At 54.7% G+C, this 26,895-nt stretch overlaps 2 protein-coding genes across 3 annotated transcripts; both read right to left on the bottom strand.

The window, feature by feature from the left end:
• Positions 1-1,925: 1,925 nt before the first annotated feature.
• On the bottom strand, positions 1,926-9,719 carry Znf556 (zinc finger protein 556). The gene is made up of 5 exons (XM_090341167.1): positions 9,644-9,719; positions 6,033-6,159; positions 4,784-4,966; positions 3,346-3,365; positions 1,926-3,197 (listed from the first exon to the last, which is right to left on the bottom strand). Exons 1-5 carry the CDS (start codon positions 9,644-9,646, stop codon positions 2,130-2,132), a joined length of 1,401 nt encoding a protein of 466 aa, XP_090197293.1. The 5' UTR covers positions 9,647-9,719; the 3' UTR covers positions 1,926-2,129.
• A 4,078-nt stretch (positions 9,720-13,797) lies between these two features.
• On the bottom strand, positions 13,798-26,776 carry Thop1 (thimet oligopeptidase 1). 2 transcript variants are annotated; one of them, XM_090341146.1, is made up of 12 exons: positions 26,606-26,776; positions 22,563-22,775; positions 20,603-20,751; positions 20,046-20,153; positions 19,829-19,931; positions 18,114-18,274; positions 17,150-17,285; positions 16,586-16,952; positions 16,143-16,344; positions 14,509-14,824; positions 14,203-14,339; positions 13,798-14,126 (listed from the first exon to the last, which is right to left on the bottom strand). In XM_090341146.1, the coding sequence occupies exons 1-12, from the start codon at positions 26,619-26,621 to the stop codon at positions 13,971-13,973; spliced, it is 2,064 nt and encodes a 687-aa protein (XP_090197272.1). In that variant the 5' UTR covers positions 26,622-26,776; the 3' UTR covers positions 13,798-13,970. The 2 variants fall into 2 exon arrangements, with proteins under 2 accessions (XP_090197272.1, XP_090197282.1); XM_090341156.1 differs by lacking the exon at positions 26,606-26,776 and adding an exon at positions 22,092-22,115 and having other exon boundaries at positions 22,563-22,648.
• Positions 26,777-26,895: the final 119 nt, after the last annotated feature.

Raw genomic sequence — 26,895 nt, 5'->3', positions numbered from 1 at the left:
AATGAGGGTGTGATGGGTGATCACGGAAGAGCTCACAGGGGTCTCTCACCTCATTGTGGCACCAACTCCAGGGGCTGGGGGAGGTCATCAGGCCCTAGGCAGAGGAAAAGGTAAGGGGTTCACTGGATGGGAAGTCCTCGTGGACAGCACAGACCGTGCCCGGAAATGCAAGTCAGATGTCTGAGCCTGGGGTGGCCCAGTCTAGCAGCTGATGCTTGTTTTGAGAATGCTTTTGACATTTTTTTTTTTTGCCAGTCCTGGGCTTGAGCTTAGGTCCTGAGCACTATCCTTGGACTTTCTCAAGGCTAGCACTCTACCACTTGAGCCTCAGCACCACTTCCGGCTTTTTGCTATGTATGTGGGGTACCAAGGAATCGAACCCAGGTCTTTGTGCATGCTAGGCAAGCACTCTACCACTCGGCCAAACTCCCAGCCCTGCTTTTGACATTTTGTGGTAAGCTCTCACTACACAGCCCACACTGGCCTCAAACTCTCAGTGCTTCTGTTTTAGCCTCCAGGTTGAGATTACAGGTGTGTGCTTCCATGACTGGCTTGAAGATACTTTTTTTGTTGTTGGTCAATAAATTTGAAATCAGGACCTGGGTACTATCACTGCATTCCTTCATTCAAGGCTAGTGCTCTACCATTTTGTGCCACAGTACTACTTCTGGTTTTCTGGTGCTTAACTGAAGAGTCTCACAGACTTTCTTGCCCAAGCTGGCTTTGAACTGTGATCCTCAGATCTTAGCCTCCTGAGTAACTCGGAAAACAGGTGTGAGCCACCCAGTGCCCGGTGTAAAGGAAACTCTACGATGTTTAAGAAGGCAAAGGGCGGAGGGCAGAGAGGGAGAGAGGGAGAGGGAGGGAGGGAAGGAGGGAGGGAGAGAGAGGGAGAGAGAGAGAGAGAGAGAGAGAGAGAGAGAGAGAGAGAGAGAGAGAGAGAGAGATAATGTCACCTACCTAGGCGGCCCCCTGAAGGAATCATGGTTTCCTCTATTATGCACATTGGGCCAGTGCACAATTCCAGCATGGAACCACATGGAGAAGAAGGCATGCTGGGAAATGTAGTCCTAGCTTTACCAACCTTAGCTTATGACGACAGCCCAGCAGAATCTCTCCACTAGATACCACTTGTCATCTCTTATTTCACACACTGCCCAAGGCCTGGCCGGAACAAGGTCTGAGAGCAAGCAGCAACGTGTGCAACACTTTGGAGGCGATGATGCCTCAACCTTACAAGTGCATGCCAAATCTTCACCAGCCAGCCAGCAAAATACAATTACAATCTTCTGGTCAAAACTTAATTGTCTGAGAATGGATAGATACCTATATAAAAAAAAGAGCAAAAAAATAAAAAGAAAGAAAGAAAGGTTGTTGGCCGGGAGTTTGGTTCGGTGGTAGAGTGCTTGCCTACCATGCACAAAGACCCGGATTGGATTCCTCAGTACCACATACATAGAAAAAAAACAGAAGTGGTGCTGAGGCTCAAGTGGTAGAGCTCTAGCCTTGAGAAAGTCCAAGGACAGTGCTCAGGCCCTGAGCTCAAGCCCCAGGACTGGTAAAAACAAAACCAAAACCAAACAAACAAAAAGGTTGTTGGGGATGGAAATAAGGCTCAAGCGCCGGGGGCGTGGCCAGTCGCGGGGGCGTGGCCAGGCACTGGGCGTGGCCAAGCTCCAGGGCCCGTGGTAGAGTACTTGTCTGCAGTTTCCTCCATAGATATAAAGGTGATGTCAAATGACATCCTATTTGGACACACGAGGCCACTGAAGAATGTCCACCAGTGCCACGGGCTCATTGGCCTAAAGACCCCATAGTGACAGAGGAACAACAACAAACAAGGCTATATAAATTAAAATACACTTGAAATCACTGAGTGCAAGACACTTCAGCGTGGGAGACGTAACTGCGCATGGGCGAACCTCCATTCTCTGTAGACCTTTATTTTCTGAAGATGGGAGCGCACCTCGAGAATTCTTCCCTCAAAGTCCATTTGAAAACAACAAAAGAAAAACAAAAAGACGGGGAAGTCGCTGGCTAGGGTCGGCTCTCAGCCGCCCTCGTCTTCTCACCTCCACCGGTTTCGTCGCTCGGCCCGGGCAGTGTGGGGGCGCGCCGCCACTCGCCGATCATTGGCTGAGATGGGGGCGCTGCTCATTCTCACCTGGGCAAGCCGCCCGATCGCCCGGCTCACTTGGTTCGTCTTGGCAGCCTTCTTTTCCGGTGTGACTTCTCAGGAGATCCGGAGCGCATCCGGGACGGCTGAACTCCTTCCCAACTTTTCCACCCGTGCGCCGATCCTCTCCGGTCTGTGCGCTGAGCTTTCCGGAAGGGTCGAGGGCCCCGGGGGGCCTCTGCGGGCGGCTGGCGTCTAGGGACTGCTCCAGGGCGTGCTTCCGCGTGTGTCTGCGCAGGGACGAGCGCTGCGCGAAGGCCTTCCCGCACGTGGCGCACGTGCGCGCCTCCTGGCGGACCTCGGCGGGCGCCGGCGCGGGCGCAGGCCGGACGGGCCGCGCTCCCGCCGGAGCCCCGCCCGACCACGACTTCCGGGCGTGCGCGCGCGCGTGCTTGTGCAGGGACGAGGGCCAGCCAAAGGCCTTGCCGCAGCGCGCGCACGCGTAGGGCTTCTCCCCGTCGTGCACGCGCACGTGCTTCTGGAGCGAGGCGAGCCAGCCGTAGGCCTTGCCGCAGCGCGCGCACTCGTGCAGGCGCTCGCCCGCGTGCAGACGCGCGTGCACGCGCGCGGAGCGGGGACAGCGGTAGGCCTTGCCGCACTGCGCGCAGCGGTACGGCTTCCCGGCCGTGTGCGCCAGCACGTGCGCGCGGAACGACTTGGGGCAGCTGAAGGGCCGCCCGCAGCGCGCGCACGCGAAGGGCTTCTCCCCGGTGTGCACGCGCGCGTGCACTGTGAGCGAGTAGGGCCGCAGGAAGGCCTTCCCGCACACCCCGCACGCGTGCGGCTTCTCGCCGCTGTGGGTCTTCTCGTGGGTCCGGAGGTACGAGGGCCGGCTGAAGGCCTTCCCGCACTGCGCGCACTTGTGCGGCTTCTGGCCGGTGTGAATGCGGATGTGCCGCTGCAGCGAGGAGGGGTGCGTGAACACGCCTCCGCACCGCCCGCACTCGTAGCGCCGCCCCGGCCCGGCGGGCGCCCCACGCGACGTCCGGCCTGGCCCGCAGCCCCCGGCGCGCCGGCTCTTCTTCACCGAGACTCTGCAAGGACAGCAAGCAGGCAGCGGTGGCCCGCGTCACCCCGGGCTCCAGTCCCGGCTTTTCTCTTTTTTTGGTCCGAGACAGGGACTGGAGCTCGGTACCTGATGCGCTTGCTCATGGGTGGCGCTCGACCACCTGAGCCGCGCCTCCAACCCCTCAGGGGCTGCAATTCCAGCGGGGCTCTCAGGAGACACCAAGGAGATGCGGACTAAGTGACATCCTTGGGACACAGGGCCCCTAAGGGAGGACAGGCAAAGCCTGCTCCATTCTTACACAGTGACAACGGCATCCAGTTGTACCTAATCCAATTAAAATACACTTCAAAATGGAATCAGCTGAATAAGAAATTAGTAAACAAGGGGCCGGGAGTTTGGCCTAGTGGTTGAGTGCTTGCCTAGCATACACGAAGACCCGAGTTCGATTCCTCGGTACCTCATACTTAGAAAAAGCCAGAAGTGGTGCTGAAGCTCAGGTGGTAGAGCTCTAGCCTTGAGAAAAATCCAAGGACAGTGCTCAGGCCCTGAGCTCAAGCCCAGGACTGGCAAAAAAAAAAAAAGAAATTAGTGAACAAAAATTTGCATCTTTGCGATGAGAGAGCACCTGCAGAAAAGTGGAAATGCAGCAGCGGGGGCCGTGGGAGCCTGGCTCCAGGGCAGGCGCAGCTCAAGTGGCGGGGCGGGGCTTAATAACGGCAGCTCAAGCGTTGGGGGCGTGGCTGAGCGGTGGGGAGGAGCTAAAGTGTCAGGGCGTGGTTAAACGTGGGAGCGGGGCTCCAGGGATGAGGACGGGACTAAAGTGGTGGAGCAACTCGCTGTAAGGCCCTAAGTCCAAAGCCCACTACCACCAAAACAAGAAGAAACGAAAGCAAACTGGAAATTCACTTGTTAAGGGTTTGCTTTTAGGATGCAATAGTTAACCAAGCAATCCCATATTTCTGGTGGTTAATTGGAGATAAGAGTCTCATGGACTCTTATGCCTGCGCTGGCTTTGAACCGTGACTCTCAGATGCAGGCATGAGCCTTCAACGCCCAGCCCAATACCATATTTCTAACCTTGATATTTCCCGTAGAAGTGTGTGATATCTGTCTGGTTTGAATTATTTCGCAGCACAGTTAACTAGTAGCCCATTACTCATTTGTGGCTTCCTGATACTGTTTTCAATTAAATAAGTTATCTTTCAAACACTAAGGCATACTGATAAAAAAAAAAAAAAGTCTGGAAACCTGTGAATAAATTTGGAGCTAGGCGCACCCATGCCTCTGTGTGTGTGTGTGTGTGTGTGTGTGTGTGTGTGTGTGTGTGTGTGTGACCAGGGCTTGAACTCAGGACCTGGGTGCTGTCCCTGGGCATTTTTGCTCCTTGCTCTACCACTGGAGCCCCAGCTCTACTTCTGGCATTTGAATGAGTAAGTGGAATTAGGAGTCTCATGGATTTTTCTGCCCAGGCTATTTTAGGACCATGATCTGACTCAGATCTCAGCCTCTTAAGTAGCTGGGATTACAAGCAGGGGCCACCAATATATTTTTGTTAGTTCATTAAGAAGCAAGCCTGTCGTTCGGAAGAGTTCTTTTGCTTCTAAGAACCACTAACCTCAAATATCTCCTCTGTTTTTTGTGTTTACCTCTGTACTGCTCTTCCCAATTTTCTCCTACAAGAGAGGCCCATGCATCATTTCTGATGAACCTTGCTATTTTCTGCTTATTGGATAATTTTTTGGCAAGGAAATCCTGCTGAGAACCGAGTTGTCTCTGGTCACCTGAAAGAACAAAGCACACAGTGTCAGGCGACGGACCCCAGATCGAACACACAGACATGCTGACACGGGAGTGGACATGTGGACTCAGGAAGGTTCTGTCCCTGACCTCAGTACTAACAGCACGAGCACTTGCAACAGTGCTCTTTACATCATCACAAACCAGCAGACACTGGCCTCTCTGAGTCCATTTGCTGTTGCTGTAAGAAGGTGCCTGAGATGGGGTGGTTTATAAAGAAAAGAGGCTTGTTTAGGCTCGTGGTTCTGGAACTGGGGAGGTAGGACAGGGCCCTATAGCTGACTGCATCTGTGGGGGTTGAAGAGCACAAGGCAGAGGAGAAAGGGAAGCAGGTGGGGGCAGGGAGGGAGGCATAGCTCAGTGGGTATGTGTGTGGTACTGGGGTTCAAATTTGGGGCTTCTCACTTGCTAGGTAGGTGTTTACTGCTGAGCCTGCACCCCTCTGGCTTTATCTAATCTCTATAATCTCTTATCTACCATCTATCAATCATCTATTTTATTTATGCACCTCTAATCTCATCTACCTCTTATGTCTCATCTCATGAACACCCCTCATCCTTATCTATTACTTATCATCTATCCACATATCAAACTAAGAATCCCTACCATCTAATATATCTATCCCTCTTTGTAGCCCTATCATCTATGTAATCTATCATCTGTTTATAATCTATATATCTCTATCTGTCTATCACCTACCCATCTATTTCTCTCTGAATCTAGCTAGGTATCCATCTATTTAGAATCAACCAAGCTATCCATCTGTCTGTCCTGTTGGGGGGGCTTGATCCCCGGGGCCTCAGCACACTCCCTCAAGCACGTGCTCTAACACTGGACCCCACCCCAGCTCTGCTTTACTTATTTGTCACAAAGGGTCTCATACTTTGGTCAGTGCTGGTCTTGGCCTGCAGTCCTCCCAATCTCTACTCCAATTACAGTCGGAACTGGCACACCCCTCCCCACCCATGAATGGTGAGACAGAAGCCCATGGTGTAAACCCAGGAAGACACAGGAGCAAATGCCTGCGTGGAGACGCCATGTCACTCTTACCTACAGAGGCCAGGGCCTGAAAGATATCTAGCACCACCTCTCTGTAGAGTCTCCTCTGGGCCGAGGTGAGCAGAGCCCATTCCCTCGGGCTGAAGTCCACGGCCACATCCTCAAAGGTCACGGAACCCTAGAACAAAGCACACACATGAGTTGGAGGAGGACAAGGAGAGAGGACTGGACTCCATTCTTTGGATGAGCCACTGGATCCTAGCATCCAGGACCCTCCATGACACTTCCTCTCTGACCCCACTCTGCCTGTGCCCAAGTGGCTTTCTGAGGGTTTGTAATTTGTTTTTGTCTAGTACTAGAGTTTGAACTGAAGGCTTTGTAAGTTGGTGGGAGGTAGGTGCTCTACCACCTGAGCCATGCCTCCAGCCTTTTCTTAGCCAGTATTTCTCAGGTAGTATCTCATGGGTTTTGCCCAGGGCTAGCCTTGGAACACAACCCTCCTACATATATCTTCCACCTAAGCTGGCATTACATAAGTGTCATAAATCGCACCAGGTTAAGCAGCACCACAGTGGCTCAAGGCTATGATCCTAACTACTCAGGAGGCTGAGATCTGAGGATCCCAGTTCAAAACTGGCCTGGGCACGAAAAGTCGGTGAGATTCTTATCTCCAGAAAACTGGAAGTGGTGCTGTGGCTCAAATGGTAAAGCCCTAGCCTTGAGCTGAAGAGCTCAGGGACAGGGCCCAGGTCCAAAGTTCAAGTCCCATGACCAACTAAAAAAATACTGTTTCTGGGGCTAGGAATTTTGCCTAGTGGTAGAGTGCTTGCATAGCATGCACAAAGACTCAGATTCAATTCCTCAGTTCCACATACATAGAAAAAGCTGGAAGTGGTGCTGTGGCTCAAGTGGTAGAGCTCTAGCCTTGAGAAAGCCCAAGGACAGTGCTCAGGCCGAGTTCAAGCTCCAGAACTGGCAAAAAAAAAATACTATTTCTGGGCCAGGAGTTTGGTCTAGTGGTAGAGTGCTTGCCTAGCATGCACGAAGACCCGGGTTCGATTCCTCGGTACCACATACATAGAAAAAAAGCCGGAAGTGGTGCTGAGGCTCAAGTGGTAGAGCTCTAGCCTTGAGAAAGTCCAAGAACAGTGCTCAGGCCCTGAGTTCAAGCCCAGGACTGGCAAAAAAAAATACTATTTCTGGTAATAGAATCAAATCATAAAACAATTCCCCAATGCCATCCTCCTGCAGAAATAGATTCCATGCCTGGGGTTGGGGCCCAGTGGCTGAGTCTGTCTAGCATGTGCAAAGGCCCTGGGTTACATCCCCAACACCAAGTAGACTAGACAAAAAAAGGAACAGATTTCCCTGTCCCACTTCCCAGGAGACAGTAATACCCTGAAGCTGAAGGAGAAGCTGCCCTACCCACTTCCATTGCTTCTTCCTCCCCTATGGGTCCCAGCCCAGTCCCTGAGCCTGGGCACCAGGGACATGCGCACTGTGACCCTTCACACACTCTACAGGCTGGCTTAGAGGCCCCACCCACTTCGAAGCCTGAATGCCCCTTACTCAGTGGAGCAGCAACAAGACTGGATACCCCTGTTAGAGATGCTCTTTGAGGGAAAGAGCAGCCAAAAGCATCTCTGTGCTCTTTCTTTCTTTCTTTCTTTCTTTCTTTCTTTCTTTCTTTCTTTCTTTCTTTCTTTCTCTCCTTCCTTTTCTTTCTTTCTTTCTTTCTGCCAGTCCTGGGGCTTGAACTCAGCACCTGGGTACTAAGTCCTTGGACTTTCTGAAGGCTAGAGCTCTACCACTTGAGCCACAGCACCACTTCCAGCTTTTTCTGTGTTGTGGGACCTGGGAATCAAATCCAGGGCTTCTTGCTACCACTAGGCCATGCTCCCGGCTCCTACATTCTCTGTTCGTGCTAGAAATGGAAGCCAAGCTGGTGTACTTTTCCTCACTCACACCCAACCTCTCCGTTTTCTTGAAATGGTGTATGTCTATGCACATACAGATAGGAATTTACGTGCAGATACTACAGTAGTTGAGGATAGGGTAAAATTATAATAGTGCACTACTGGAAAAAGTGGAAGAAATGATTTTTCAAGTCTAAATGATGAGACACACTATGTCATGATTTGACAGAGCATCTGATTAGAATTCAGTTTGTTTTCAATGTCACAAGCCAATTTGGAAGTACCCTAAACTAACAAGAACTCAATGAGCCCCAGAGGATCATGGATCCTCATTCACATAAGCTGGGCATGGGGGCTCATGTCTGTAATTCCAGCTACTCGGGAGACTAGAATGATTCTAGTTCAAAGCCAGCCGAAGCAAAATATTTGTAAGACACTCTTTCCCCCATCCCAATCAATAGAGTTGGGCATGGTGGCTCATGTCTATAATCCTGGCTACATTGTAGGTTTAGATATAGGTACAGGATTGTGGTCTGGGGCTGGCCCCGAGCACAAAAAGACCCTGACTGAAAACAAAACAAAACAGAACCAGAAAGACTTGGGATGGTGTGGCTCAGGTGTTCTCTGATGGAAAAGAACTGGAATTAGAAGCCCTCCTCTCACACCTATCACCCAGATCTCAGAAGGCTGGGAGCTGAGGATCATGGTTTGAAGTCAGCCTGGGCAAGAAAGTCCATGAGACTTTTATCTCCACTAAATTTCTCAGAAAAAGCCAGAAGCGGCGCTGTGCTCAAGTGGTGGAGTGTTAGCCCTAAGCAAAATAAAGCTCAGGGACAGTGTCCAGACAGAGAGTTCAAGCCCCAGGAATGGCAAGAAAGCAAAGCAAAGCAAAGAAAGAAGACCCCAGTGGTAAGGGAGGTGTGCCATCTTTTTTTCAGCAGGGCTGAAGGAGACTTGGTCACCCTCCCCGCATTTTCATCCTGAACAAAACCAATTGTTCCCTTGAGTTCACCTTCCTGCTCCTGATCAGCGTTTCTTACCATCTCAACGGCTGTCTAGCAAGCAAGAGATCCCCAAGTTCAAACCTGAGTACCGCCAGGAAGAAAATCCCCAAATCCCCAGGGCCTGGAGAAATCAAAGCCATCTCTCAGTCATCTCCCCCCACCCCTGCCCCAGTGTTTATATCAGCGGACACTGGCCTGCGGTTTAAGCTGGGGAGGGGAGCACCTGCCCCGGCAGGGCGGGTCCCCACCCCCGTAGGGCACAGCCGGCCTGCCCAGCCAGGAGGGGGGGGGGCGGGAGGGCGCCGCCCGCGCACCCCACGGAGACCAGGCCCCGGTGCATCCCTCCCCCGCCCCACAGGCTGGAACGTTCTCTCTGATCGCCCCCAACAGCAGTCCATAAATGGAGGTGGCGTTGGTGGGCAGCCCTCGGTTGGGCGGGGCGGGCCTCGACCCCAGGCGGGTGACTCAGGGGTCGTCCAGGGCCGCGGCCCACGTCATCCCCCCACACACACCCCGCTCCACCCTGCACCTGTTCTCCGAGCTCCGGGACCGGCACGGGGCCAGCAGTCCTGCCTGCCTGCCGCCCTCCCTGTCCCTGTCCTGCTGGAGGCCACCCCGAGGTTCTCCGCAGTGCCCGCAGGGTGGCGAGCGTGGACGGCACCACCACCCGTGGGCTGGGCTGCTCCAGCTCTTCCCTCCCCCGCGGTGGTGGTCCCCACCAGGTCTCAGGCAGCGCACTCACCATCCCAGACGTCCAATGCCTGGCGGTCCAACGGCCGCTGCCAGCCAGCACCCGGCAACAACCGTCCAGAGGAGCCGGCCGCACTGCCACCCCGCCCCTCGGCCCTCATTGGCCAGACTGCTGGCTTCAGCACCCCTGATTGGACTGCTCTCCGGCCCTGCCCTAGTTCTTCTTCCCAATTGGACAGTTATCTAGCCCCGCCCTAGCTCCTCCCAATTGGACAGCTCTCCAGTCCCACCCTAGTGTGTAGGAAGGGGTGACATTGTCCGAAAATAGAAATGTATGAAATGGTAACCCCTCAATAATAATAAAACTATTATTTTTTTTGCCAGTCCTGGGGCTTGAACTCAGAGCCCAAGCACTGTCCTTGGGCTTTCACAAAGCTAGAGCTCTACCACTTGAGCCACAGCACCACTTCCAGCTTTTTTCTTTTTTTCTATGTATGTGGTACCAAGGAATCGAACCTGGGTCTTTAGCACTCTACCACTAGGCCAAACTCCAGGCCAATAATAAAACTATCGTTTTGTTTTGTTGAAACTCAGGGCCTGGGCACTGTCTTTGGACACTTTTTGCTCAAGGCTAGTACTCCGCCGCTTGAGGCACATAGCCACTTCCAGCCTTTTCTGTATATGCGGTACTGAGGAATACACAGGGCTTCCTTCATGCTAGGCAAGCACTCTACCATTAAGCCACACTCCCAGCCCCACGCTGGTAATCAAGGAGGAGAATGAGGCAGGAGGATCACTACCTCGAGACCAGCCTGGGCTACCCCTTGCCCGGCACCGTGGCTGACGCCTGTCATCCTAGCTACTCAGGAGGCTGAGATCTGAGGACCACAATTCAAAGCCAACCTGGGCACTAAAGAACATTAGGTGCATCTCCAATTAACCACTAGAAAATGGTGGCATTGTGGCTCAAGGGATGGGGTAGTAGCCTTGGGCTGAAGAGCTCAGGGACAGCACTCAGGCCCAGAGTTCAAGCCCTATGACCCACAAAAACAACAGCAACAACGAATTAGAAAGGCTGGGCGCTGGTGCTCACGCCTGTCATCCTAGCCACCCAGGAGCCTGAGATCTGAGGGTCGCACTTCAAAGCCAGCCAAGTCAGGGAAGTCCCAGTGGGAACCTTATCTAAAATTAACTACTCAAAGACCACTTGAGCAAAAGAGCTAAGGGACACCATTTGTAAGGTCTCATCACCACCACCACCACCACCACAAAAGATTTGGAGTAGGACTAGGTGTTAGTGGCTCATGAATCTGTAATCCTAGCTACACAGGAGGCTGAGATTTGAGGATCACAGTTTGAAGCTGGCCTAGTCAGGAAAGTTTGGGGTGTTTTTTTTTTTTTTTTTTTTTTTTGCCAGTCTTGGGGCTTGGTTGGACTCAGGGCCTGGCACTGTCTGAGTTTCTTTTGCTAAAGGCTAGCAACTCTACCACCAGAACCATAGCACACTATTTCTGGCTTTATCTGTGTATGTGGTACTGAGGAATCAAATCCAGGGCTTCATGCATGCTAGGCAAGCACTCTACCACTAGGCCACACTCCCAGTCCCAGAAGGCTGTAACTTATTAGTGGCTTCTAGTAATGGCACATGGATACTTTCACTGTTCGGTGAATTAAATTGATATTGTCTGCTTCTTTGTCGTGATGGCTACTAGATCTGAAATGGATGGAGGCTTAGATTGCAGTTCCTTAAATGGGCCGGCCTAGGAAAGAAAGCACCTAGGAGAAAAAGCCATCTTCCAGGGGTCTTCCTGAAGTCCCATCCAGGATCTTTCCCCAGGGAGCCAGAGGGGAGCCATGTGTGTTGTTGTGGGAGGTAAGGTTGAGGGAATGACACATCGCCACCTGCTGGGAACAGCCAGTACTTCAGGCATGGTGGACATGGGAAATTTGAGCAGCAGTTGCGATGGCCCTGAACTCGGCTCTCAGAACACAAGTCTGAGAACAGGGTGTGCACTGTTCATATTCACAAGGCAACTTCTAGGGGGTTCTGTGGTGAGTCATCTTGAAAAAGGATTCTGAGTCCAGTAAGGACAGAGAAGAGATACAACCTCATAGATCCACCAGACTTAGCCCAAGATGTGATCTTTGCCCTGGTTGGGGATTGGGGATGTTGAATTGGCGTACAGTTTCAGTGTCTGATGACTGATGTGTGTGGGTGTGTGTGCTTTCCCAGTCCTGGGGCTTGAATTCAGAGCTGAGCACTGCACTGTCCTCGAGCTTTCTCAAGGCTAGCACTCTACCACTTGAACCACAGGACCATTTCTAGCTTTTTTCTATGTATGTGGTACCGAGGAATCGAACCCGGGTCTTCATGCATGCTAGGCAAGAACTCCTGGCCCATGGGTAGTGTAGCTTTTTTTTTTTTGCCAGTCCTGGACTTGAGGTCAGGGCTTGAGCACAGTCCTTGGACTTTCTCAAGGATAGAGCTCTACCACTTGAGCCTCAGCACCACTTCCGGCTTTTTTCTATGTATGTGGTACCGAGGAATCGAACCCAGGTCTTCATGCATGCTAGGCAAGAACTCTACCACCAGGCCAAACTCCCGGCCCGGTGGTGTAGCTTTTTCACTCATGCTAGCATCTTCCCACTCGAGCCACAGCTCCACTTCCAGCTTTTTGGTGATTGGAGAAGAGTCCCACAGACTTTCCTGCCCAGGCTGACTTTGAACTGTGATCTCCAGGGCTGTTTCCTGAGTAGTGGATTACAGGTGTGAGACCCTGGCACCCAGCATGAGGGCTGTTTTAGGGCTCACAGCTGACACCTTTAAGCAGCAGTCTGTCTGGCAGGCAGCATGCCCGAGCTCCCTGGGGTTTATAGAGTTGGGGCCTCCCACATGCCAGGCAAGGAAGCATTGACCATTAGGCCACAGCCCAGGCCCTTGGGGGGGATCACTCTTACAAAGGGCCTGTGTCTGCTTCTGGTCATGGAGAACCTGAGACAGCTTGTCTAGTTCTCTCTGGCTCCCAGTGTGGGGACAAGACCAGGGCACACATGCCTCTACCTTGGCCAGGTGAAGGTGTGGAGAGTGCTGGTGAGCACAGCAGGGCAGAACCAGCTGGCTGCTCTGCACCCCCAAACTCTGGTAGCAGAGGTGGGGGCCGGGAAGAGACAGCCCTGGGGCTTCTTGTACCCTCCTAGCCTGGGTGGACCTCAGCCAACAGCTTAGTCTCCCCAGGCCCCAGTAGGCACGTTACACCCCCAAATTCCCCATGACGGCAGAGGTCCCATGCGGAGAGAGCCCCGACAGTAGTTTGGGGCAGGCACCTTTGTTAAGTCCCAAAACTGTCCAAGCAGGCCATCACAGGCCTTTTGTGCAGCTGCCCTCAGCTGTGCCCAGTTCTCCCCAACTCCCCAGGCGCTTGTTTGGCTTCCTGCTGGACCAGAGAGAGGCCATTTGGGGGCTGGCAGCAGCAGGTGAGGTGCGGCCTTGCTGTGCCTCCTTGGGTTTATTTTGGGTTGTAGTGACAGCTGCAGGGCCAGACTCAGGCCAGGCCATGTGGCCTGCGGCCAGCTCTGCTAACAACTGCCTTCCCTACCCCAGGCTCTCAGGTCACGCAAGGGGAGCAGGCCTGGCCAGAGGCTGGCATGTATGGGGTGGCCATAGTGCCACCCCAGGAACTCCCACACAGAAGGAAGCCCGGCCCACCGATGGCCCACCCCGGCTCTAGGGAGCACAAGGCCAAGGCTAGAGCCCTCGGCCCCATGGCCAGGCGGCCAATGTGCACGGGTGCCAAGGTTCCCACAGCCTGAGAGCTCAGTCTGGTCCCTCAGTGACCCAGACACAAGAATGGATGGGGAGGAAATTTCCAGAACTCTGGTGGGAGGGGTGGGGGCCCAGAAGAGACAGTCCTGGGGCTTCTTGCACCTTCCCAGCCTGGGTGTACCCCAGCCAATAGCTTGGTCTCCCTAGGCCCCAGTAGGCACATTGCACCCCAAGAACTGGAGCAGAGCCCAGAGTACCTCACAGCCGCAGGTGGAACCCCAGCCCTGGGTAGGGCTCCCCTGTGCGATGAAGAAGGCAGGCAAGGACTAGGCAGGAATGCCCTTCAAGTGTTTAATGGCTGACCCACAGAGCCATGTTGTGGCTGATGGCTGAGCAGGGAGGACATTACTGCAGCAGAGCCTCGGGATGCACCCCGTGCTCCCCCCAAACCCTACAGATGGGGCGGCTCCCCCAGCCAGGGGGCCCGGCTGCCCTGACAGCGATGACCGGCTGCCAGGGGGTCCGCCCTGCCCGCCAGGCCCCAGGATGGCAGTGCTGAGACACTGTCCTGGCGAGGCTAAGGCATGGGGAGGTGGGCGCGGGTAGAGCTGGGCTGTCAGCAGGCGGCCACCTCACCGCCCTCCACCTGCAGCCCCTTGCTCAGGAGGAAGGCGTCCTGCTTGGGGTCTCGGCCCAGGAAGAGCCGCAGCATGGCACTGGCATCCTCGGAGCCACCGGGCTTCAAGATGTTGGTCCTGTAGTCCATGCCGACCTGTGGGACACAGGAAGCTTGGGCGAGGCCCCGGGTGGGGGCAGAGGGGGGGTGCGCGCACTGCCCGCAGCCTCACCTTGCGGTTGAGCACGCCCTCCTGCTTGAAGCGCGTGTGGAACATGTCCATGGAGAAGACCTCGCTCCACAGGTAGCCGTAGTACTGCGCGTCGTAACCCCCTGCCAGGTGGCCGAACGTGGCCGGCATGTTGGTACCTGGGCAGACACATGGCGAGGCTCAGGGCGCGGCTGCGGCCCCCCTCAGTCGGTGGCTCTGCAGGGGCCAGGAGGCCCCCTCCTCCTTCTCCCCAGCAGCCACCTGCAGAACTAAGCACAGCCTGGGTGTGCAAGGCCACGGGGGCTCAGGGGCACGGGGAGCAGCTACCTGGCGTGGCTGGGACCCCGAGGATCTCCTGGCAGAGGTGGGCGTACTCCTCGGCTGGGTCCACTCCGGTCCGCGTGTGCAGGGCCTGGTCCACCTTGGCCAGGACGATCTGGCGCAGGTTGAAGAGGCCGGTGTTGGCCTGCCGGGACTTGATGAGCTTGTCCAGCAGCTCCTGGGGCAGGGAGCCGCCCGTGCGGTAGTGCTGTGACATGCGCAGCAGCGGCTCCTTCTCCCACACCCAGTTCTCCAGCATCTGCGATGGCGCCTCCACGAAGTCCCGCTCCACGTGGGTCCCACTGAACATGGCGAACTCCGCCTGGGAGGAACAGTGGGGCCTCAGGCAAGGCCTGACCCTCACTGCCAGCCTCTGGCAGGCCAGCAAGGGAAGGATTATACCCTGTGTGCATGCAGATACCAGATAGGCCATGGGTGAGGCCTGCCTGACCACGGCAGGGCAATCTAAGTCTGGCTGTGGACATCCACTGTGGGCCTGACAGAGAAGCCCCCACCGCCCCTGACCTAGAGGCTTTTGTATTCACCCTTGCCTCCTTGCTCAGACCCCATAAAACCCAGCTCCTGTCCCAGCTCAGACACAGTCTCCGAGCCGGCAGAAAGGCTGTGTCCCTCACTGCTCTCCCGCTCAGTCAACAGTCCTCACTTGTGGAAGATGGAGTCCGGCCTGTTTCCTTCCTTTCTCCTCCATCTTCCTAACGGCAGGTGATATGCAGGCCAACGTGGCCTGTGTGGTGACGGAGCCAGTGGGGCACAAGGCAGCGCACACTGGTAATGCTGAGGGCTAGAGGCTACCCAAGCGAAAACCTGTGGTCCACTCATGAGTGGAAGCCAGGCGCGGTGGCTCACGCCTGTCATCCTAGCTACTCAGGAGGCTGAGATCTGAGGATCACAGTTCAAAGCCAACTCAGGCACAAAAAGTCCGTGAGACCCTTATCTCCAATGAACCACCAGAAAAACAAAAGTGATGTTGTGACTCAAGAAGTACAGTACTATAGCCTGGAACTGAAGAGCTCAGGGACAGCGCCCAGGCTGAGTTCAAGCCCCACAAGTGACAAGTAGCCGGTGGCTCACACCTGCAATCTTAGCCACACAGGATGCTACCAAAAAAAAGCCAGAGGTGGGAAGTGGTGGTACGTCTCAAGTGGAAAAGCGCCAGCCTTAAGCAAAAAAGCTTAAGAGTTTGGGCTGAGCCCCAGTACTAACACACACAGATGGACACACCACTTTCCAAAGCACAGCTATATCCTTACGGGACAGTTCTGCAGCCAGGAACAGGACAAGGCCACAGCATGGAGGGACTGAGGCTGCCATGCTCAGGGAAGAGCAGTGGACACAAAGGCCCCCCTGGATTTGGCTCCATCCAGAATAAGGGGACCCAGAGACACGGAAGGAGACATGTAGGGGCTGCAGCGAGAGGGGACAGGAACACAGCTTAGGGCCTTTAAAGGGCGTGGGCAGGTGGCTAATCTAGTCTGCCCATCGCTAGACGAGCTCAGATGGCCTCAGAGGAAAGTAGCTGGGAGCCTGCGCCCGACAGGCCTGTGAGACAGGGGACCCGGCTCCAAGGGGAAGCATTTCACGGGGAGCAGGAGAGCAGGGCAGGGTGTCACACCACACACCTGTGAGCAGAGCTGGTGCATCACGTGGCCGAACTCGTGGAAGTAGGTCTCCACCTCGTCATGTTGCAGCAGGGATGGGGCGTCCGGCGTGGGCTTGGTGAAGTTAGCCACCATGGCTGCAATGGCGATCTGGCGGCTGCCATCTTGCCGCAGACAGCCTGGCTGCAGGCCGAAGCAGGCCGCATGGCCGTACTTCCCTTCCCTGGCGGCACGTGAGGTAGGTCAGAACCTGCCCACCTGGCCACTGCTGCCTGACCCCGTGTCCCTCATCCCATCAGGCTACTGGGCACAGAGGGGCCAGCTACCTCAGCCAGAGCCCCCTCTCATCTCCGGGTGCTCACTTCTGTAGCTGGCCCACGTCTCCTCATCGTGTGGTCCCAGGACCTCCAGCCTGCCCCTCCCCACAGCTGGGCTATGGGGAATGGGGTTCCTGGGGCACCCACCTAGGGTACAGGTCCAGGTAGAACTTGCCGATCACCTCCCCAGAGGCCGCGTCCTGCACGGAGTAGAGCCGCACGTCCTCGTGCCACACGTTGGCGCCCTCCTCCAGGGTGAAGGAGAGCCCCAGAAGCTCCTGGTAGATGGCCAGCAGCCCCTGGGTGACCACCTGCATGGGGAAGTACTCCTTGAGCAGGTTCTGGTCCACCCGGTAGCGTGTCTCCTCCACCTGGTTCATGTAGTAGCGCATATCCCACGCGTTGATGCGGCTGTCGAAGGGCAGGCCCCGCTTCTCGCACTCCGCCTGCTTCAGCTCCAGGATCACGGCCCGCTCCTGCTCCCCAAGGGGCTTCAGCTTCCGGGCCAGCTCATCTGTAGACAGGGGCTTCTCTGACACATGGCTCTAGCCAGGAGAGTGCAGGACAGTGCCCACAACCCATAACTGATGCCAGCCCAACGCTAGCCCACCAGAGTTCCCAAAGGCTCAGCAAAGGGGCAGGGCAGGGACCACAGCCTCCATTCCCCCATGCTCCAGGGACCCTGCACCCCACCCTGGTGGTCTGAGTTACCTAGGAAGGTGGCCACTGCCTGGCTATTTCTGGCCATGTTCATCTCCAGGACATAGTCCGCATGCGTGCTGAACCCCAGCAGGCTGGACTTCTGCGCGCGCAGGGCCACCAGCTCCTTCAGGATGGCACAGTTTTCCTGTAAAACGCACACAGTGTGGCCGCAGCTACACGGCTGCATCCCGCCTACCCTGCCCGCAGCCCAGGCGGCTGCACAGTTCCACTCAGCCCGCTCGCCCTGGTCCCCTGCCGATTCCTCCCAAAAGCCCCCACGCCTCTCTTGTCACCAGTGCTGTGGTGAGCCCAGGGTCCTCTTCAAGACCAGAAAGGGCCACAGACAGGTCAAGGCTATTCCCGAGGGTGTCACCCCTGTGCTAAAGCCATGCTGTGCAGCGCTGTCACTCAGATGAAGGACCAAGTGGCCCTGGCAACACCCAGAGGTGACTGCTTGCCTCTGTGGCACCAGCTGCATGCAGTGTGGGCTGGGCCTCCAGTGTGGACCCCACGTTGCTTGTCAGACCAACGACACCTGGCATTGCATGAGACAAGGCCTTCTGCAGGTCACCCCACCAGCGGGGTGCAGAGCTCCACCTGTGAGCACTACATGCAGGCTGTGGGCCCCAAGGATTCAAGGTTAACCCTGTTCCTTGACAAGGGGTTCCCCAATATAAGCAGTCATCCCACCTGAGCAGGTCACCCCAGAACACCCCTAAATGACCTTATGACCAGTGAGATCCTACTTGGGAGTTAGTAGGCAGAAATGGGGGGGAGAGGAAGGGGGATATCCCTGAGCAGGCAATGTTCAATGCCAGCCTGTCATCCCAGGAGCCAGGAGCCACTCTCACTGCAGGATGGGCACAGAACCTGCCCAGGCAGGCAGGGCCTTGATGTCGCGTGATGGCGGCTGCACAGCTGAGTGTGGCAAAGCCCCTAGGAGGAGAGCCCGAGGTGGGCGCAGGCGCCTCACCTCCTTGCAGCGGCAGTTGAAGGCTGCTTCCACCTTTCTGCGGGTCTCGGGCACGTGGCACTTCTTGAGGAGGGGGAAGTAGTGTGGGTACTTGAGTGTGACTTTCAGCTTGCCCTCCTCCGTCTTTTCCAGTGAGTTCAGGAAGTCGTCAGGGAGCCCCCCTGCAGGAGCAGGACAGTGAGGGCCTGGCATGCACCGGGAGTGGGGGTGCCCAGCCCCCAAGACCCCCAAGGTGCTCCCCCCCAGAGGGGCTGCTCCACCCTGACAGAGGCCTAGGAGTGAGGAATGATGGTGGGGTAGGGATGGTGACCGCACCACCTAGGAGAGAGGCCAGTGAGCCTCGCAGGCCCAAGTGCATGGGGAGCAGCAAACAGCCAGTGGGAAAACTAGGATGGAGAGAGGGGAGAGAAAGCGGGGGGAGAGGAGAGAAGGGGAAGAGAGGGAGAGAGGGAGAGTAGGAAGAGTAGGGAGAGGGAAAGAGAGGAGGGGGGGGAGGGAGAGAGAGAGAGAGAGCACCTGCTTTTCCACAAAGCCAGCTTCCTTCTCAGGCTCATCTTGGCCCAGGCAGTGGGCACCCCACTTCCTCCACCCCTAAATACGGTCCCTGGCCACTTTCAACCTTGTCCCCTCAATGCAGAAGCCTGGAGCTGCTCCCACAGACAACCAGACACACCAAGGTGGGGCAGGCCGAGAACTGTCCTGCCCTAAAGAAGCCTCAAGAGGCAGCAAGGCTGCCAGGTGTGGTGATTCACGCCTGTAAATCCTAGCTATTCAGAAGGCTGAGATCTGAGGATCAGGGTTTTAAAGCCAATCGGGGAACTAAAAGGTCTATGAGACTCTTATCTCCAATTAACCAACAAAAAACCAGAAGTGCAGTTGTGGCTCAAGGCAGTGGCCTTGAGCTAAAGAGTTCAGGGGCAATGCCCAGGCCCAGAGTTCAAGTCCCACAACCAACCAAAAAAAAAAAAAAAAAAAAAAAAGAGGCAGCAACGCCAGCCCTCCACATTCTGGGACCATGGGTACAGAAACACAGGCTGGTGCACACCTGCAATCCCTGCTCAGGCAGCAGGATCCAGGTCTGAGGTCTGCCCTGAGCAACAATGCAAGATCCTATCTGCCAGACAACTAGACCAAAAAAGGGCCAAGGGCATGGCTCAGCATGGAGCACCTACCCAACAATTTCAAAATGTAGTACCACTGAAAGAAAAACAAAACTAAAGACAACAAATAAAGACAACCAGGTGTGGGGTCGAGGTGGCTCATAGCTGTCATCCTAGCTACTCAGGAGGCTTAGCTCTAAGGACTGAGGTTCAAGGCCAGCCCAGGAACAAAAGGACCCCTGAGACTCTTCTCTCCAGTTAACCTCTAGAAAATGGGAAGTGGGGCTTGGCTCAAGGATAGGCCAGCAGCCTTGAGCTGTAGAGCTCAGGGGACAGCGCCCAGACTGAGTTCAAGCCCCATGACCCACAAAAATAAATAAAGTAAAACAAAAATAAAGACAAAGTAGGCTGCTGGGGGTGAACAGAGAATCCAGGGCTTCACAGGGCCCCCAACCTCAAATCTCAGACATGCATAGAAAGGCCCAGGGTTCCTGTCCTTAGACAAAAGCTGGGTCAGCCACTGTGACCTTTCCAAGGAAAGATCTAGAAGCCCAGCGTCCAGCCTGGCCCTTGCTGCCCCTCCTCCGCCTCCCTGCCCCTGGGTGCTCGGCTCACCCAGCTCCTCGCGCGTGAAAGGCAGGAAGGTCGTGTCCTCGTTCAGGTTCTTGTTGAAGTCGATGCACAGGAGGCTCAGCTTCTTCTTGATGTTCTTGATTTTCTGAAGGGCGAGAAGGCCGTGTGGGAGGAGGGCCGTGGGGGCACACATGTGGGACATGTGCATGGAGGCATGTGCAGGGGGGCGTTCTGGGCTGTTCCTGGGGCCTCCACTCACCTCCTGTGTCTCCTGGGGGAGGTGGAGGCCGTTCCTCCGGCCCAGCTTGATGAGTCGCTCCAGGTATCGCGCGGCTTCGGGCCTCAGCGTGTCCTTCTCAACTTTCTCCTAAGAGGGCGATTGGTATGTTCGGGGCGGGGGGCAATAGGGCAGCGATGCCACAGCTACCTGCACAGTGGGCACTGGACACTATGGCTGCTCCCACAGCAACTGGCCTTCCTGAAGAGAACCCACCCTATATCACAGGCCTGGCTGCCACAATGCTGAGCACACGGGTAATGGGAGAGGGTGGCATTGGCCGTGGACTGTACTGTTATGCAAGATGGCACCGTTGGGGACCCAACAAAGCGCCCAGTGTGACTGGCTGTGAAACAACTAGTGTCTCAATAGAAACGGAATGGGGACAGCAGAGGGAGGGAGGCAGGAAACCAATGGATGGCTGTGGCTAGTCATAGCTGGAGGGGAGGCGTGCAGAGGTGGCTGTGTGAGTGGTCCCATGCCCACACACTGGCTGCTGTGCTCTCCGCTGGGCACCAGGTGGCCGCCATGGCCCTCACCTGCAACCAGACGATCCTCTGGTACACGTCCTGCCTCATGCTCATCTCCACATCAAACTCCGACAGCTGCTTGTCGGCCTCTGTGCTGGCTGTGCGGATGTCCTTGGATGGGGACACGTGCTGCGGGAAGTCCAGGGTGTTCCTCTGCACTGCAATGGGTGACAGTGGACACGGTATGACCAGATGAGTCATGGGGTGCTGAGAGGCAGCAGGAAGAACGTCCACAAAAGATGGGGAGGGAAGGAGATGCTGCTTGATGGTGGTTGGGGCACCAGGGCCTGGATTTGACCCAGCACTCGAAGCCCATGCAGGTGATGCTGGCCACCCAGAGCCCTGGCCCTGCCCGCTGTCCCCGTCCAGCAGCAACCCCAACCACCTACAGTCTGAGGGGTGCAAGGCAGGGGTCACAAACCCATCTAGACATCAGGGACCCAGGAGAGCGCCTTGGCTTAAAATTCAGGAAATAGATTTGAACATTTGTGTGTATGTGTGTGTGTGCACACGCTGGCACTGGCGCTTGAACTCAGAGCTTGGGTGGTCACTTAGCTTCTTCCCTCAAGGCTACAGCTCTGCTTCTGGCTTGTTGGGGGTTCATGAGGATAAGAGTCTATCAGATTTTCCTGCCTGCGCTGCCTTTGAACTGAAATCCTCAGGTCTTAGCCTCCCAAGTAGCTAGGATTACATCTATGAGCTACCGATGCTGGCAAATTCAGGAACCCATGAGGCAGAAGTCCCCAGAGACCCCTGCTTCAAGGTCTCTCTGCCCCTTGGCCCTCATATGCTGTAAACCTCTAGGAAGGAAAGTCATTTCCAATCCCAGGTCCTCACAAGTGAGCAGAAGCCTGCAGAGGAAGAGGCCGTGTGGTGAGAATGAGGCCGAGGTGGCAGGTGGGAGGGGAGAGCACATCGCTTGATTATAATACTCATGGGGCCCCAGAAGGAAATGAGGAGGGGAGGAACAGGGAAAGGCTGCTCCCAGGGGATCACTAGAGATGTCATTGTGTCTCACTGTCCTCTAGGCACTTCCCCTCCCCTAGCCCATTCCCTGGGGGACTGGTCTCCTCTCTGCTCAACCCTTACCCGTGCCTTCCCCATTCTTTGTTCCCAGCCTCCGGGACTTTTCTTAGTAACTGAGCTGGATCTCAGGTAATGAGTTAACAACAGCAGCTAAGAAGCAGTGTGTTTGGGCTGGCTCTGTCATCTGATCTACTTAGTAGGCCAAGGCAAGGTAGCTGACTATGTGACTAGGCCCAGGAGCTCGAAACCTGCCCCAAGAATGTAGCAAGTGGTGTCTCTAAAGAAAGGCCAACAGAGCTGGGTGTCAGTGGCTCATGTCTGCAAGCCTAGCTACTCAGGAGGCTGAGATCTAAAGATTGTGGTTTGAAGCCAGCTCAGGCAGGAAAGTTTGTGTGAGGCTCTTCTCTCCAATGAACTACTCAACTCAAAAAACCCAGAAATGGTGTTGTGGCTCATGTGATAGAGCACTCACCTTGAACAAAAGAAGTTCAGGGACCTAGAAAAAAAAAATAGTAGTAGTAGTAGTTCAGGGACAGTGCCCAGGCCCAGAGTTCAAGCCCCAGGTCGAGAGGGAGAGAATAAATTAGGGTTACAGAAACTGCAACAAGAACCCATTTCTGGAGTTCAGGAAGGAAACAAACACTCTAAGAGGGAGGCAGCTACAGGGGCTGGAGTTTCAAGGCTGCCACCTGGGCTGGATTGAGATGGCACAACTGGGGAGCTGGCCGACTGGAGGAGGGCATGGGCGGGTACCTGATCACAGGTCCCTGTTAGAGCTGAAATTGGTTGTGTTGCTCACCCATCACGCCTACCCTGTAAGTGTAGCTGGGCCACCCGGAGGCTCTGATCTGTCCTGGCAGCCTGAGCTGCTCCTGCCTGTCACGTGACATGTGTCATGCTGCCTCTTGGGCACCAGCCCTGCCGGACCCTGAGCCAACCTCACCTGTGTAGGACACCTCCACATCGGCCAGCGCCTTGAGTGTGCTCTCATAGGACACCTCCTCAAACTCCTGGGCGCCCACCTGGTCGTACACGCGCTTAGTCTGCTCAATGAGTTCCTTGGTGAGCGCCTGGATCTGCTGAGCGCTCAGGTCCCATCGGAGGTAGTTAGTGATGGAGCACGGCGAAGTGGAATCCAGGACATCCCCGGCACAGGCTAGACAGAGGAGGCAAAAGCAGGGGCTCATCACGTCTCACTGCCACACTTGGGGACAAAGTAACTGGGGTGAGCCAGGCCCAGAGGTATGGGGGTGGGGCAGCAGAGCCTGATCATCCACTAGAGCAGGGGGAGGTGGCGCTAAGCCCCTCCAGTGGTGGTGCTCACAGACAGAGGAAGGAGAGGTGGAGACCAGGTGGAGACCAGGCTGTCTGGTGTCTCAAAGGGTCTGATATGCCACCACAGGGGGACATGTTGACCTCAAATGTTGCTCATGCTGTTGTTAAAATTCCCACCTTTAGCCAGGGGCTGGCGGCTCCCATCTGTAATCCTAGCTACTCAGGAGGCTGAGATCTGAAGATCATTGTTCAAAGCTAGCTAGGGTAGGAAATTAACTCCATGAGACTCTTATTTCCAATACACTACTCAAAAAAGCCAGAAGTGGTAGAGCACCAGCCTAGAGTGCAAAAGAGATAGTGCCCTGGTTTTCAGTTCAAGCCCTAGTACTGGTACAAAACAAAACAAAACATACACCCTAGAGACACCACACTCACATCCAGACAGTACTGAGGGACCCTCAGCTCTTTACAGAAAGGGGGAGCCCAGGCGGATTAGGGCGCACACCACCGCACCAGAGGGAAAAAGGGATGGGGGTTCCTGGCAAAGCCTCCTACTTTTCACCCAACTCCATACCCAGAAAGGGGCACAAAGACCTTGAGACCTGTCTGGGTGGAGTCAGAGTGGGTGTGGCCACCCAGATGCCTACTTTCTATTCAGACACAACAAACAAGTCTGGTGAGAGCTGTTCTCATGGGGTGTGCGTACAGCCTTTTCTCATTCACAGGCTCCCAGAGCCTGGATGTTTTGAAAATGAACTTTCCCCGACTTCACAAAGCTAACACACCAAGGCCCCATGCCTAGCAACGCCCTGGAAGCACTTTGCAACCGAACTGTTTTGTGCCATGGAATGAGGTGCTGGACCCCACCCCAGCCCTTGGCGTGGCATCTTCCTCTGCGGGAGGGGGTAGAGCCTCTGGATGCTACAGGTGCAGTAGCACCTCTATCCCTTCTATCCCCTCCATGCCAGGTCCTCCCCCACGATGACAACCACATATCCTCAGATATGACCACAGTTCCTCAGAGGTGACACAGCATTTACCACCAGAGGGTGAGAAGTTTAGGTGAGAACTACTGTGGCCCTCTAGAAAGACAGATTTTTCTAGCCAAGTGAATTTGGTGAGAACTCAGGGCAAAACGTCTGTGTGCGCAGCTTCAGAACAGCAGAAAGGGAACAGTGTGTTGAGTTAAACTTGTGATCAAGGTTTTCTAGCGGGGTGCTGGTGGCTTCCTCCTGTAATCTTTGTTACTCAGGAGGCTGAGATCTGAGGATCCAGGTTTGAAGGCACCCCAGGCAGGAAAGTCCATGACTCTACCTGCAATTAACCACTCCCCCCCAAAATGAAGTGGACTATGGCTCAAGTGGTAGATCCATAGCCTTAAGTTCCAAAAAGCTCAGGGACAGAGACAAGGCCTTGAGTTCAAGCTCATAAGACCAGCACCTCCTCAAAAAAAAAAAAAAAAAAAAAAAAAAAGAAGTAGTAGTAGTAGTAGTAGTTTTGGGAAGTCAGGCAAGGCACACCACAGGAGCTAGAACTGTCTGAACCTACTTGGGAAGGACACAAGATTGCAAAATCTTTCTGTACATGTGTACACAAAGGGCTTAAATGGGGCCGGGAGCTTGGCCTAGTGGTAGAGTGCTTGCCTAGCATGCACGAAGACCCAGGTTCAATTCCTCAGTACCATATACATAGAAAAAAGCCAGAAATGGTGCTGAGGTTCAAGTGGTAGAGCTCTAGCCTTGAGAAAGTCCAAGGACAGGGTTCATGCCCTGAGCTCAAGCCCAGGACTAGAAAAAAAAAAAAAAAAACAAAGGGCTTGAACACCTGTCCTGGGATCTGGGATCAGTCAGAGTCTTTTTGCTCAAAGCTAGTGCTCTATTATGGCCTGAGATCAGTCCCTGAGTCTTTTTGCTCAGGTTAATGCTCTACTACTTGAGCCATAACTCCACTCCCAGCTTCTTTTGGTAGGCTCTCCTGCCGGGGCTATCTTTGAACTATAATCCTTAGATCTCAGCCTTTGGAATAGCTAGGATTATAAAAATAACCCACCAACACTTAGTTTGATTGCAAAATGTGGGCAATCATCCACTTTCTCACTGATGCTGGAACCTCAACTTTGGACTCAACTTTGAGCCACACCTCCATTTCAGCTTTTTGGTGGTTCAATGGAGACAAGGGTCATATACACTTTCCTGCCCAGGATGGCTTTCAACTGTGATGCTTAGACCTCAGCTTCCTAAGTAGCTAGAATTACAGGTGTGAAACACCAGTATCAGGCCATGCATTCTCTAATTGGTATTGTGCCTGGTCTTTGAGCTAAGTATCAGCAAACAAGGTAGATAACATTCTTAACCTTCTAGAAGGCCAAATAACTAATTATCATCATCACCAAGAAAGCTGAGATGGAAAGAAGTTAGGTTAGGCAAGTATTTAAGCAATAGGCACACTACCTCCATGATTTTCTAAAAATGTAGCACACAGATCATATTGCTCCCCTGATGAACCCCAACAAATGCCTCTACCTCCTCCTTCTCCTTCTTTTTTCTTTTGGTTGTGGGGCTTGAACTCTGAGCCTGGGCGCTGCCCCTAAGCACTTCAGTTCAAAGCTATACCACTCTACCACTCGAGCCATAGCACCATGCCTGATTTTTCTGGTGGTTAATTGGCAATAAGAGTCTCATGAACTTTCTTGCTTTGAACTCCAATCCTCAGATCTCCACCTTCTGAGTAGCTAGGATTACAGGCATGAGCCACTGGCACCCAGCAACAAATGTCTTCTAAGAAAAAGAACGCATGCCCAGCTTCTCAGGGATAGGGAACATGGGCCAGTGAAAAAATGAACACATATGCTTCTCATTCATTTTCACTGGCTGCCCATTTATTTATTTATTGCCAGTCCTGGGGCTTGAACTCAGGGTCTGAGTACCGTCCTTGGGCTTTCTAAGGCTAGTGCTCTATCACTTGAGCCACAGCACCACTTCTGGCTTTTTCTATGGATGTGGTACCTTGGAATCGAACCCCGGTCTTCATGCATGCTAGGCAAGCACTCTACCACTAGGCCAAACTCCTGACTTTGGGTGCCCATTTTTACAATTTCATATTTGGCCTCACAATGTTAGCAGGTCCTGAGCTTTCTTTTTTGTCCAAGACTAGTGTTCTGCCATGTGAGCCACACCTCCATTTTTGGCTTTTTTTGGTGTGTGTGATTAACTGGAAATGAGTCTCATGATTTTGCTGTCCAGGATGGCTTTCAGCCGTGATCCTCAGATCTCAGCCTCCCTGAGGAGCTAGGGCTACAGGGGAGAGCCACTGGCAACCCAGCCCAGGTAATTTTTTTTGTTTTTCTCTGATCTCCCTTCCTCTCAATCTTAGCCCTGGCTCTCCCCACCATCCCCCGGGATCGTGGATAACTGCTTCTCCCCCAGAGTCTAGGTTCCAAGGCCTCGGAGAAGCCCTCCAGAAACTCTGCTCTGGGAAAATCTTTCCCACTAGGACAGCCCCGCGACCACGTTTCCTTCCATTTGTGGGATGAGCCTTTGCGAAGAGAAAGAGGGTCTAACCACAACCCACCACCGAGCCCCACCCATCCATCCCTGGTGTCCTCCTGGCCAGCCAGGGTCGTTCCCCGAGGGTCTCTCGGCTCGAGTGCTTAGGCCCGGGAGGGGCAGCCGGGACCCCACCGCCGGGCTTCAGCGAGGGGCAAGCCAGTACCTGCGGGGGGCTTCATGGTGAATGAGACTGCGCCGGCGGCGGCCTGCTCCCGGTACCTGGTCCTCGCCTGGCCGCCTCAGCCGCGGCGGGCGCCTCAGCTCACGGTGGAACCAGGCGTCACCAGCACCGCGCTCCGCAGACTAAGGTGCCCGCCGCCCGCGCGCCCGGGGCATACTGGGAGGGCGCGTGCGCAGCACCGAAGGCGGCGTGCCTAGCGCGTCAGAGCCCCGCCCACTTCCACTTGATGACGGATATCGCCCACTGCCCTCCCGGCCTATTATTGGCTCTCA

The sequence above is a fragment of the Megascapheus bottae genome, chromosome 1 (assembly GCF_031878675.1).
Source record: "Megascapheus bottae isolate mThoBot1 chromosome 1, mThoBot2.hap1, whole genome shotgun sequence".
Classification (NCBI taxonomy): domain Eukaryota; kingdom Metazoa; phylum Chordata; class Mammalia; order Rodentia; family Geomyidae; genus Megascapheus; species Megascapheus bottae.
The sequence above is the reverse complement of the archived record's forward strand: the minus strand, read 5'-3'. Positions and strand labels throughout refer to the sequence as shown.

Coding starts and splice junctions, on each gene's coding strand:
- Znf556 (XM_090341167.1), bottom strand. Junction 3,366..4,783: donor GAGGTTAGTGGTTCTTAGAA/GCAAAAGAACTC, acceptor GCAGCCCCTGAG/GGGTTGGAGGCGCGGCTCAG. Junction 3,198..3,345: donor GGGTTGGAGGCGCGGCTCAG/GTGGTCGAGCGC, acceptor GTCTCGGTGAAG/AAGAGCCGGCGCGCCGGGGG.
- Thop1 (XM_090341146.1), bottom strand. Junction 19,932..20,045: donor TCCCCCAGGAGACACAGGAG/GTGAGTGGAGGC, acceptor CTCGCCCTTCAG/AAAATCAAGAACATCAAGAA. Junction 17,286..18,113: donor TCAACTGCCGCTGCAAGGAG/GTGAGGCGCCTG, acceptor TGCGTTTTACAG/GAAAACTGTGCCATCCTGAA.